A 13,313-nucleotide genomic window follows, 5' to 3' on the forward strand; every position below is an offset into this window, starting at 1 on the left:
TAGGAGCCTGAGATCCTATAGAGGCAAGTGCAACAAAACCCCTGCAAAGAGTCTTGTTTGTTTTCTGCATAGGAAAGAGTTGTATGTCCTCTCATTTTTTGCTCTTCCTAGTAGAAATTCCTAGACTATGAGATACATTCTTTATTTTGGTAGGAAGTAATGATGAGTTCCAGCTGAAGTATTGGAAAATCTTTCTTGCTGCCTGAGTGTTGGCTGTTTTTTAAGGACTTAATCCTAGCCCTGTGTAGTGCAGTCTGGCTTGCAATGAGTAGGTACTTCAGGGTGTATTAAGAGCTGTTCTGGAGATTATGAGTAGTCACTGTCCATTCCTATTTCACTGTTTAAGGATGTCTTTATAAAATGGGGTTCAAATGTTGTATTTTTCTTATTACAGAAAGATTGGTGCAATCCCTGTATGTTTGAATCTCAAGCATCTAAACATTTCAAACTCCGTCTGATAGGACAGCGAGTCTAGTAGTTCATTCCATCTGTTATCTAGGATCTGAGGAGTCCCTGAAATACACATATCCAAGTTATCTCATGGCATTTATTTCTGACAGGTGTGTTCATGTTAGGCTATTTTTTTGTTTTCTTTCATTTTTAGTGTATCATCTAAAATCTGGTAGGGAGAATTGCTGCAGAGGAGGGGTAAGGCACTTTTTCTGAGGTTTTACAATAGGTAAGGAAAGGAGTAGAACTGATCTCAACATTGCGTGTTCTAGCCACAAAGTCATCTCGAGTATTGTGCAAATCTTAAACGAAAATTGTAATAAAAAAGAATTCCTCACTTCTGGACCAAGTGTGTTTTGTCATATTTTATTGTCAAATGCTGTAAAATCTGCCAAATTTGTGACTCATGTCCATTCTGGGTACTGCATTTGCACTTAATACCGCAACAAACTGTTGCCTTAGGCACCGTTAGTTTGAGACTGTGTTGGAGCTTAGTTCTTTCATCATAACTCTGACACTGGAATCTGCATGGACTGAACTGTTGCAATCATGTGTGAGAAAAGCTTGTGAATATTTTCCAAATAAAAATGTTCTTGTTACCTTTCATCTGTAAAAGCCATTGCACGTATCACTCAGGCACTGTTCTCTGCAGCATACTAAATTGGTGTGCCACCTAAAGCCAGTAGTATTTAGTAATTTGTTTGCTGGTTACTGCTAGAGAACTGAATTAGAAGTACAAGGAGATATCATGGAGCGCAGGGCAAAAAAGTGCCTGGTAGATTGTTCTGTTCATCGTTTTTGATGGTATTTTAGTGCATACCACGTACAGGAAGTGGTGGTGGTAAAAAAATCTGTATGAAATGGCATAACATACACAAATAGCTGCTTATTTAATCTTTTCTTATGCAAAACGTGTTTTCCTTTAAGCTTGTAAAGGACACTATGCTTCTAACCTGAAGCAGGAGGCAGGCTTGCCAGTAGGGGTGTACTGCAGTGTATGTTTAGTCCATTATAGCTGCATATGTCTGATGTGTTACCAGCTTTTGGAAAAAATGTTTTGCTATATAGATTTCATACCTACTCAGTTTTGACTTTAGCATCCTGCCAGTTAAGTTGTTCAGTGATCCTACTTAACAGTAACGTGAATGTTGGACTCCAGCAGCAGCATCGGTTGCTAAATGATTGTGAGGAAGTCTTTTTTTGGGATCCACATAACACTGCTTTCACAGGACTCTGCACAAGATACCTGAAACTATTTTTGCTCAAATGAAGTCTTTAATAGCCCTTTCATTGTCTTCATTGTAAAGATCAAATAAACTGCTGCAATGATTATAGAATAGCCGTGTTTATATAGTCCTCTGCAATTAAGACCTTGATACAAAGATTAATATTTTTGTGGCTACAGTTACTCTGAAATTTTGAAATTTCAAAACAGTATTTTGTATTATGCTATAATGAGATTTTTAAGTGCGTGCCCTGGGCAATGTCCCGCCCTTTACCGTCATTTTGACATTCTCATGAGACATCAGCAGTGTTTAAGACTTTGTTCCTAAAAGTGTGTCTGTCCAAGGAGGTAATGGAAAACTGACCACAGTAGTAAGCTTGTCATTCTCCATTAAAACTAAAAGGAGATGGAATGCTTGCACTGTTCTACAGGGCCACAGAAATGTCAAGACTAATGAATTTTGGTTTGTGTTGCATGTTCTGGGGAAAAAAATTCTTGTGTGTTGATCATGGAGTCTCCTGTGCTTTCTTCCCAAACATAACCCCTTCTTACCTTTCCTCTCAAGTTTCTCTCTCTGCTCTTCATCACCATCAGATTCTCTCATTTAGCTAATCTGAAGCTTTACTCCTCACAGGCATGCTTCTGTGTGGGAAGTAGCAGGAAAAGATATAGATGTTCTTTTCATACATGTGGTGTTTAAGTTCCCAAGCCAGAAAAGTACAGCTCTGTACTACTGGACTTTACTGCCCTCCTACTGTGTGTTGTAATACAATGGTCTGTTGTCCCACAGTCCCAAATTCCTGGTCTTGTGCCTTTTAGCATGTCCCCAACCTCTAACCAAAATATCCCCAATAATCTCTCATTTCATCTTGAGCCCTTTTTTCTTACTGGACAGTGTAACTGACCTGATAACTCTTGCATTGCAGTCTGGGAGCTGTTTCATTGCACTTTCCTGATAAGAAGAAAAAAGAACCCAGTGAGTGTTAATTTCAGTTAAATGAACATATTTTTACTAATATATTTTTGCTTAAACTCTGCTCCTTACAGTATTTAAAAAACCCATTTTTCTGTGGATTTTGTTCCTTTGTACTACATCTATCCCCTTTCTCCCAGTGCATTAGCCTCAGCTGCCTTTGACACTCCCCCCAGAATACAGATGACATTTGGCATGGCTAGGCAGGAGCTACCTACATACTTCTTAATTAGCCAGTATGTATGTATGGATTGGCCAGATGTCTTTCTCTGAACAGAATATGTAATGTTAGCTTTTGCCTGCCTTTCCCTCAGATCTGCTGTTCTTAGATGTCTTGCTCTTGCACTTAGCCACTGACTTTTTTTTTCCTTTCCATAAGACTCTTAATAGCTTTGACATCTAGATCATACCAGTCATTTCTAAATCAACTGGGAAGAGACAAAGTCTTAGGGGAGGGAGGGAAGAGAACACTACGAGGGGATCTGTGTCAGTGTAATAGTTTGAATCAGGAATACACCTTTAGAGTGACTATCCTTGTCTCTCCTCACTGTAGTTCAGTTTGCTACAGGCAGTGGCTTCAGAGCTTGATTCCTCCTGTTTTAAGCCAAGAGATGTGTTCAGGAATGTGCTGAATGTTCTCCAGCCTTTAACGTGTGTTTAGTATATGAGACTGCTCTAGAACTAGCCCAGAGCGAAACTGCTCAATGTGGCTAGTGTAAACTCTGAATTTTTGTTACCAGATACTCTGCTCTACAGATCCACTCTTGATGATGCTGTACTTCTTGCTAATGTAGATGTAGCCATAGCTGTCATTTTCATAAGTTTCATTTTAGCAAAACATTCTGAAGCACTTCTGTCAAGTATTTATAGCAGAAATTTTTTACATTCGATCCACTGATTCCCAGTCTGGAGTAAAATGCCATTGGAAGAGAGGGATATTTTTCTTAATTTTTTTTCCTCTGCAGATACAGTAAGATACAGGAAACAGAGGAGAACAGGCGTAGTTGGGAAGATTGCCTTATGCTAGATCCCCTGCTTTTTAATTGCCAATGCATTCTAGAGCTCAAGCATACATCCAATATTTTGGAAGTTAACCCATCTACTACTAGTATGGTGTGAAGCTTATACTGAAACTTTCCCTTGGGGGCAACAATGACAGGTTATTGTTGTTGTTATTATTATCCACCAGCCCCCCTTTTCCATGAGATTTGTGAGTACTTAATATATTTGAAAACTTTGCTGTCAAATTTCAAGAAAATCCATCTATAGCCTTCAGAGTCATTGGTGGATGATAGATATGCATACAACACAAAGACATGGGTCTCAGTTTCTCAGGAGACGGGGCTGAAAGCAAAAACTCGTATGAAGGGGTTGAATGGCAGTGGCAGCAGCACTGTTGGAGTGCTGCACGAATTCTCTGTTTTTTTGCATAGGTGATGGCATGCCCTTTCACTCATGCTAGATGCAAGCTTATACAAATCAATACAGTAACTTGTTGTTATTAGCGATTTATAGATGCCTAATTTTCTGTAGCTAGTTATATCTGAAATTCTGGTGGTTGGTGGGGGCTTTTTGTTAGGTTTTAGGGTGGGTTTGTTTATTAAATAATCCTAGTTTTTTATGTCACTGCCTGTAGATCTGACAAAATGCTTATCTTTGTTACTCTAAGGAGAAAATAGAATTTTTTAGTTTCTTTAAATGAAAAATGATTGAGAGAAATTGTTTAACAGTATTTAAATAATAGGACATTAATAACTGATGAAGAGTGTGTAGGAAAGACATCCACTCAAAGACGTCCAAACATAAAATCACTATCTGGTTGTGTTACATGTAGAGAAGTTCTTTAGTAGGAAGTAGATTCTATGTTTTGTTGAAAAGCATGAAATAGATCAATTTGTTAGAGAAAAAGCACAGCTGTGCCTGTTTGTCACATGAAAAGTAATGGCGCTGCTTGTTGTGACAGAGGAGAATAATTTGAAAGTAAAGAGTTTAACTTTTAATTTAGGGTTCTGGTAATTTGAAATATGCCATCAAGACTACCTAATAAACCAGTAATTGCATTAAGAAACAACCCTGAAGGAAACTCAAAGCAGATAGATCTGGGTTTCTCTGGAATAACCTGCTAATATTCTACATTTTCACTTTGAACACAAATCTTCGTTGACCGTGTTCAGAACACAAGTTGAAATGGTACTGAACTATAGGCAAGTGGAAACAAAGTTAAAATGTCAGTAAAATAACTTCTTATATCAGAATTTTATTTTAATATATACTATGTGATCATGGGTTGAATGGTTTGCTTATGTTTCTGGACCATAGTGTTCTCTTATGAAATAAAAAAATCTACCCTTTAGGAAAAGTATTTCTTTTTCTCAAATGTTTGAAGCATTTGTGTGTGTTTGAGAAGTATTTCACACAGGGATTGTGAAATAGCAACCTGATACATAAAACATGTAACAGAAATGCTGCTGTGTGTCAGTGTGATAGTTGGGGTGGTTCTGCTTTAATAATCCAATATGTGATATTCAATTTTAGTGAACTTCCAAAGCAGTTTTCTCTTCAAAAAATAATTGGCTTTGGGTTAAGAATTGAATGAATTCACATTTAATTTTTATCATGTGGTGAAGAAAATTGAAACATTCTCTGCTTTCTGTTTTAATTTACTTATATTTGTGTATTATTTGTGCTAACTGCATTATTTAAAAATACCTTTAAATTTATTTTGAAAATGTTTTCGTCATCCTCTTGCCCCTATACAATACCTGTAGATTGAATTTTATTTTTTTTTTTGTCTGCCATTTTAAAAAATAAACTATTTCTGTTTAGTAAGACTTGAAAGTACATGCAGGAAGGCTGGGCCTCTTGTGAAGGAGGAGCTCTTATTCAGTTAATGTGGTTTAGCCCCTACTGGTGAGGCAAATAAGAGGAATGGAGCCAAGCTTAAGCAAATAAATTTTACTAAGCTCATGAAGTTGGTCTCCTTACTGTCAGTACCAGAAGGATGTAGGAAATGGCATACCGAACCAGGAAAGGAAGAGAAGCAAAGCAAGAATGGAGGCAGTTTCAGGGAGTCAAGTAGCAGAAAAAAGGACAGAAAACAGCAGCATATGCAATGAGAAATATACAGGTGATTGTATGTGAGACAGTTTCTAATTAAGATCTTCCTCTTTTTCATAAGCTTGTGGGTAATGTTTTGGTTTTTTTTTTTTTTTAACAAAACAAAAAAAACAACCTCAAGTGTGGAGGAAAGGGAGGAAAAGAGCAAACATTAGTGCAGCATTTCCTAATTTTCTGACGTTAGGATTGAGAATTTTGAACTTCCCTTGTTTTTCCCCTCCTGGTCTGGAAGAATAAGGAAGTAAAATGTTACTTTATGTTCACTGGTATTAATCTTAGCCAAGTGTTCTGTATGGGAATTTCCCGTAGTGTAAGTCTTGTGTGGGGGATGGTTAGGTAGTGGGGTGATGTGGTGTGTAGAAATTTGTTTGAACATGAAAGTTTTGTGCATCAGGTTTAGTGTGCAAAACAGCTTTCTCAAAGTCATCTGCCAAAGAGAAAATACCAGTCTCTGTTGTCAGTTACCTTTGTCAAACCAAAATAGTGGCTCTGGTCCTATAACAGCAACAAATTCACTGTGTGATGGTCCCAAAATCTTAACTGTAAAGCAGCAGTAGAAATGTCACACCTGAAATGACATCTAGCTGAGACATAAAATTACTGCAAGACACATTAAGACTGTGATCACATAAATATTTGTAAGATAATACGTCATTTCAAAAAGACCCATAAAACCTCCCCAGCTTTAAAGTGATGTCAAATGCAGTTTTACTTTTCACATGACCTTTCCTCTCAGGCACTCTTACAAGAAGAGTGTCTCTTCGCTCTGTGGAAGAAGCAAGTCACACCTCTTCCATTATGTGAATCTGGAATGACACTTACTTGGTGTACCCTGGAGATGAAACACCACAGAGCTCTTAGAGCCTTATATACATATATGTATAGCAATGGCTTACATCATTAGTTGGCTAGACAGTGTAAATTAAGGTTTCTAGTTCCAGTTCTAAGCTTTAGGAGATTTTTCCTCTAACATATATCTTTTATTCCAACAGAAAGAATAGCAAATCACTGAGGTTTGACTTTCTTTCCATAATATTTTGGATAGACAATATTTCAATTTCCCAGGCTAGAAAGCTTTATTTCTTTTCACAGCGTTGCTAGAAATGATCTTGTGCATCTTTCCAGTCTTATTACCTGTAAAGTTAAGTGAGGTATTGAACCAATGAGCCATCAAATACCCAAAGTTGTTAAGTCTCCTAAGGAGCTAAGTTAGAGGAATAAGGCAGTTCAGTAACTCGCTTGGTGGTTTTCTGATGACACTATCCCCAGCAATAGCCATATTAGACCTTTTGAGTTTTCACCCCAAAGTTCGAGCTGCAAATGAGTGGAATGCTTGAAATCAGGTGTCATTGTAAGTTGTCTCTTTCGGGGGTGCTAATCAGCTCTGCTACCATCTGCAGTAACATCATTTGTCCTGAAATGACACTGCAGTGTGTATACTTATATAACGTTGCTTACTTATTTTTCAGACACAGGATGAACCCACTGATACAAGACACAGCTAGCTAAACATCTATAAAATGCCCAAATTTGGGTCTACAAAAACAGTTCAAGTTGAAAATTCTGACAGTGATAGCACCATGGTGGAAAAATCAACTGCAAGAAAGGTAACAGAATTGTATCCGTGTCCATTTAATTTCAGTGAAATGAACATGTGGTTTATCACAGTTTTTGTTTCTGTAATGGGAAGAAATAAATTATCTGTTTTCTAATATCTTTAGTGCAGAAAAAATGTATAAGTTTTTATGTGGCTTTAACAGTAAATTGAACTAGGGAAGACAATTTATGCCTTTTATTGTAACTTGCAACTTAATTTCAAAAGGCAAGTGGATGTGTTGGGTTTAGTTGATTAAGTTTAATGCATAGTTTCCATATCTTAGATCGTATGAAGTCTTTATACACTCAAAAGAACAATGATTCATATTTTATTGGTTTTATAGTGTCTTAGTCTCTGTAACAAACACATGAAACATTTCTGAAGGCCTGTGACAGAGCATAGATTAATGAACAAACACAAGTTATATTCCTTTGTGACACAGGGACTTGTTCCCTCTGTTAGGAGGACTTAAAAGCCAAATACTGCAGAACGGTTAAGAGTGACTCCTGTACAAAGGAGGCCACTTTAAAAATTGTACAATCCATTTTTGCATGTTGGAGAATGAAGGAATATGGGAGCTTCAGTAATACTGGAGGGTAGTTTGTTTTTTATAAATATGAAGTATCCTATCATTTTCAAACTTCTGGAGTCAGGTTACAGATAACCTGGTTCTTCATTTTGTCTGCCTAGTACACTTGTACAATAGTGAGTTTATCTGTAGTACCAATGAATAACACAAAATAGAGTAATATTCTGCATTGTGCGTGATGAGTTGTATATTGCCCTAAGGAGAGAGAATCCATTTCTCTCCCCCCAAAAATGTTGGGTTTTCTTTTTTTTGTTCTGGTCATTGTTTGGGATATGGTCAATTGAAGTCTCATTCAGTGATGGGAAAGAGGGGGGAATGTCTGAGGCCTACAAGTATCGAGAATAGGAAGGCTATTGCAGTGAAATTCAGTGGTATTAAATACTGACTTTTTATTTATATGCTTGTAAATAAGTTACGTTTTTAAAATATTTTAGGTTATCTATTTAACAAAGAAGAACATTTCTGGCTTTATAAACTTTCATCGTCTTGACACTTCAGTATTTCTGGAAAAACAACTAACTTTTGACACAGGAAAATCTTGGAGACATAGTCAACAGTTACTCATGCTAGGAAAACTGATTTATGTCAATCTTTTTCAAGCTTTATTTGTGTTTACAATTTTTAAAAAATTTAAAAACTGTAACACAGGTGTCATGGTTTAAATGCATCTGGCTCGCAGTTAACACCACACGGCCACTTGCTCACCCTCTCTCCTCCCAGTGATGGGGGAGAGAATTAAGAGTCAGTACCATTGGCCAATTTTGGTCTCAACCTTAAACCTAAGGTCAAATCCTAAGGCAGTAATTGTGGGCTATTCTCTCTCCTAGCTTCTTGTGCACTTGCACACACTGGCACAGCAGGAGAAACTGAGAAGTCCTTGACTGTCCTGATAACAGCTATAAACATCACTATGCCATCAGCTGCCTTCTCAGCACAAATCCAAAACATGGCCTCACACTAGCTACTGTGAAGAAAGTTAACTCTGTCCTAGCCGAAACCAGGACAACAGGTTAAAATGAATGTTCACCTTTTGTTCACTTCCATCAAAGCAAAAATAGTGGATTTGCTGGAATGTGTCAATTTTTACGTTTTCCTTTTCCCTGTTTCTTTGCTAAAGTTATGGCTTGAAATGCTTGGAATGCATTTGTTTGTAAGTTTGAGCATATAGAGATAAATTATCATATTTTTACAGTGCAGATTACCTTCTTCCTTCCTAGGCTTTGATTTTTACATACAAATTGCTCTGCCATCTGAGTTAAGAAAAAAAAAATAATCAAAATACAGTTTACTCATGAGGCCCCTTTTTCTCCTCTACTCTCCACTGCTGACTCCACCTCACCCTTCTCTGTGTTGCTTGCTGCCATTGTAGAAAAACACTGCTAGTTCCCAGAGTGGTTGTTGAATCTGCAGCCCCTGCCAAAGGAACTGCCTTAGCAGTGATCCTTATGCCCAGTGCAGTATTTGCTGATTGCCTTAACACCTTCCTCCCCAGTAATCTCCTGCCTCTGATCACCATAAACTGTTCCCTCTCTGCTAATAACAATAGCAGTTACATCTGCTGAGCCATTTAACCCACATACACTGCAATCTCTGCAAAGTCAGGTAATCTGCTGAAACAGAGGTGTGTAGCTCTTTTGCCAAAACATTAAAGAAGATATGAATTAATATGAAGATATGAATAACTTTTTCCAGGGAACAGAAGAGTGATCATGGTGTCATTTATTTAACCACCAGGAGCTATGGCAAATTTTGATTTGATTTAGAAAGGAGTAAATTAACATTTTTAACGGTCACTTAAAACCCTTTCGTTGCCGCATTGGTTCATGTGAAGGTTTGTCCTTAGCTGGTTGCTTTATCAAGGAAATGTTTGTTGTTGAGACTGATGCCAGTACAAGAATTAGAAATACAAACAAATGTCAGATTCTCCCTTGCCTGATATTTGTGATTAAGATGCTGGTGAAAGCAGGATTACTTAGAAAATTAACGTCTAGGAGGAGGTGGAAGTTTGACCAAGGACATAGATATGGAGTCACAATGGTGGACTAATTGCATTGATACAGAAAAGTAAGCTGATAAACTGCTTGCACGGTTGTGTTCAGTCTTGCTTGCTATCCATCTTGGCACAATGTATCATGTGAGATTAGAATAATGTAGGGTTTGATTTGGGAATTATATGATATAAATTGATATTTAGGATCCCATGTTTGCAATATTATATAAAATTGCAGAATTATTTGTCACAGTTCATATTCCTGTATTCAGTTTTTTTAGCATAATAAATATAATTTGATTGCTTTTGTCATATTTTGAGAAAAATTAAATACATGGTTAGGATGTTAAATAGTCACTTAAACAGTCACATGATCTATTCTCTAGCATGAAGACAAGTAATGGTCAAAAGTGCTTAGCTGGCCCTTGAATAATCTGCAATCTTTCCCCCTATATTAGAAAAAATAGACAAAATATTGACAAAATGTAATAATTTGGATTCAGCCTAGAAAATTATTTAAAACTCAACAGGCAAGAGGGTAAGAGTAAAATTTGATTTTGAACAACAGAAAATCATGAAGGCAAATCTGTATTACATATACAAACATGAAGTCTGAAGTAAAAATTGACCAGGCCAAATCAACAGTAATAATTTAAAATTAAATATCTTTAGGAAGTGGTGGAAATTTCTGTAAAGCAAATAAGGATTTTTCTCAATATGTAAATATTTGCAACCACGAATTAAAAAACAATAGTCTTTGAAGCATTAGAACTTCTGATGAAAAAGATATGGATTCATTAACCTAATATAATTGTGTCAGGAAGTACTGATACTGCAGGTGAAAGGGATACAAAAGTAAAAGTTTTGCTTTAGTGGCATTTTGATATGGAAGTGTCTTGACTGATCTGGAAAATACATCTTGTCTGCACACTTTTCTCAGATTAGTGCAACCAATGAGTGACCATTCATTGTGCCATCAGAGGTGCCTGTGTCTTTTAGTAGCATGAAAAGACCTGACGTGTTCAACATTCAGATAATTGCAGTGGTCCTTAGTACAAAAAATGCATTGTAACTATTTTTAATGTAGCTTTGGCTTTTTATTTTTTCTGTAGAATAGTACAGTCAAACCACTTCTGCACTTTGCTACGTGAACTTACTCTTACTTCTGTGTCCACTTTGTCATTGAAGTAGAAATATCTTTGAACTACTTGTGGAGCTTAATCTCTATGACTGTACATGAGCAGAAGATAGCTAGTTTAATTATTGGTGTTCCTGTATATTTTCATAGATGCATTGTAGGCAGAGGCGGCCTAATGTCCAATAATGTTCATACAAAACAGTGCATCTTACAGGTGAACAGTAACTTTAAAGGACACCACTCCCCCAAAAAAAAAATGCTCCTTCTTCTCAAAATAAAAACTATAATGGTCTAATACATGGTGTAAGACTACTCCCATGGCTAATATACTAAGATAAAAAAAAACCAAAACACTTGCAGGATTTGGTTTTCCTTTCATAGTTGACGCCATGTTTAGCTCTTACTGGTTGTGTACTCTTAGCTGTTGACTGAGGAATGTAATAAAGTTACTGTTGTGAGAATCTTTCATATTTGTCCATCAGAAGTTAATGCTTATGCTGTTCTAGCAACCAGTAAATAGCTATGTGAATCAGCTATGTGCTTAGGTCTTCTGAGACCTTAAAAAAAAATTACTAGGAGTAACATTCCTGTTAATAAGCTGAGTTTATATCATACGTGCTTTGGGGTATGTGTATTTTTATTTCAGTTGCTCATCTTGGGAGCATAAGATAAGTAAAAAAAATTGCAAGAGTGTGTACAGCAAATAGACCATTTACTGTTTGCATGAGATATTTTATAAACATAAGAACATAATGAAATTTAAATTTATCTGAATTTATACATTAGCACTTACATGGCCAAAACTCAGGAAATAAATGATAGATAGGTGGTCCAAAGGAGAAACACATTCAGGGTTTGTAAGAATTGACTCTCTTAGAATAGTCCAACAATAGTACCCAAGGCCATTTTAATACCATGCAGAACACGCTTCAGTATGTAATTATCTTTGATAGGCAGAAAAAGAACGCTTATTCTCCCAGGGTTTAGTACATCTGCTAGATTATATGGCACTCTGTTGTCTCCTTTTGTGTATTGTCATTGATCTTGGTGGTACCAGAAAAATAGAGCTGGAATGGGATATCAAGAGATTGTCCAGACTGCTGTTTGTTAGCCTTCTGAAACGGTTTCTGTTGAACAGATTAAAAATGTGTTCCTCATCATAGCACACTAGTATGGTTTTCTTGACGGAGAAAATTTTTCCTTGTTACTACATCCTCCGGTGAGGCATGCATTAAGTGTTGAGACATGCAGATGCAGTTCATCCATTTGCCCCAGAGTAGAATAAGCTGTACTCGGTTCTTGACAGATGTTTGCCAGACCTTTTCTTTAAAGCTGTGCCTGATGGAAATTCCAGTCTCCTTGGGCAGTTTATTCTGATACTTAATTATGCTGACTGGCATAGAGTTAGATACTTAGTAGAAGGATAAATAACCATTGTTTGTCTCCTGTTGCAGTCTGAAGCCATTAAATGTTCTCTAACTGTAGTGGACATGGAGAGCGTGTAATGCCTTTCTCTTTGCAGCAATAGTTTATGTATCCAAACATTGCATCTTGAGTGTTTTATTTGATAACAATTTTCACTTTAGATTAATGAACCTCTTTAGAAAGTCCACAGATGTTCTAAGTTACAGGTTGCTTTATAAAAGATGTCCACGTTGGTTTAGATTGCTTCCACGGATCACATTAAACTAATACATAGACTTACTCATGCTGAATTTTGAACCTTGCTTTGGACCCTGAAAAGGAGATGTCACTGTTGCAGTGACCAGGAGTAGTTGGAACAGTGAATGCTCACTCTTTAAATCAAAATGCCTGTTGTAACCTGCAGGGCTTCTTACCTCCTCTTGCCTTCCTTTACTTGAAGTTGAATCCAGGAGGCTGTTAAGAGTTTTCTGGCTTTTAGTGTGGGGTCTTGTGACTGTACAGTTAATTATTTATAGCAGTTTGTAGAACCTTGGTTTTATCCTGGCTTTTCCAGTTTTCTTTTGTATATAAACTGTTTTTCAAATTCACTAGTCATTTTACTTTCCCTTTGCCGGTGCTCTTTGCTTCTCCCTCTCTCCCAGCTCTGATGGTGTCTCTATATCGCATCTCTATTTCAGCATCATCACTGAAAATACTAAATATCATTGACTTTGTCCAGACTTCTCAAACACCCTGTTCTTTGCATCTTTGGGTTGGAATGTCTGCCACTGGTGGTGGTGAAATGTTTATTTCCACAGTAGCTAAGGAAC

General features: G+C 36.9%; 1 protein-coding gene across 1 annotated transcript in view; it reads left to right on the forward strand.

Moving 5' to 3' along the window:
• Positions 1-7,232: 7,232 nt before the first annotated feature.
• ANKRD12 (ankyrin repeat domain 12) overlaps positions 7,233-13,313 on the forward strand; it is a gene marked incomplete at its 3' end in the record, with an annotated part of 33,004 nt that continues 26,923 nt past the window's right edge. The window contains exon 1 of the mRNA XM_010086434.1: positions 7,233-7,372. Within this exon, the coding sequence (XP_010084736.1) occupies positions 7,286-7,372 (87 nt within the window). The remainder of the gene's footprint in view (positions 7,373-13,313) is intronic.

The sequence above is a fragment of the Pterocles gutturalis genome, unplaced genomic scaffold (assembly GCF_000699245.1).
Source record: "Pterocles gutturalis isolate BGI_N339 unplaced genomic scaffold, ASM69924v1 scaffold5116, whole genome shotgun sequence".
In the NCBI taxonomy this organism is placed as follows: domain Eukaryota; kingdom Metazoa; phylum Chordata; class Aves; order Pterocliformes; family Pteroclidae; genus Pterocles; species Pterocles gutturalis.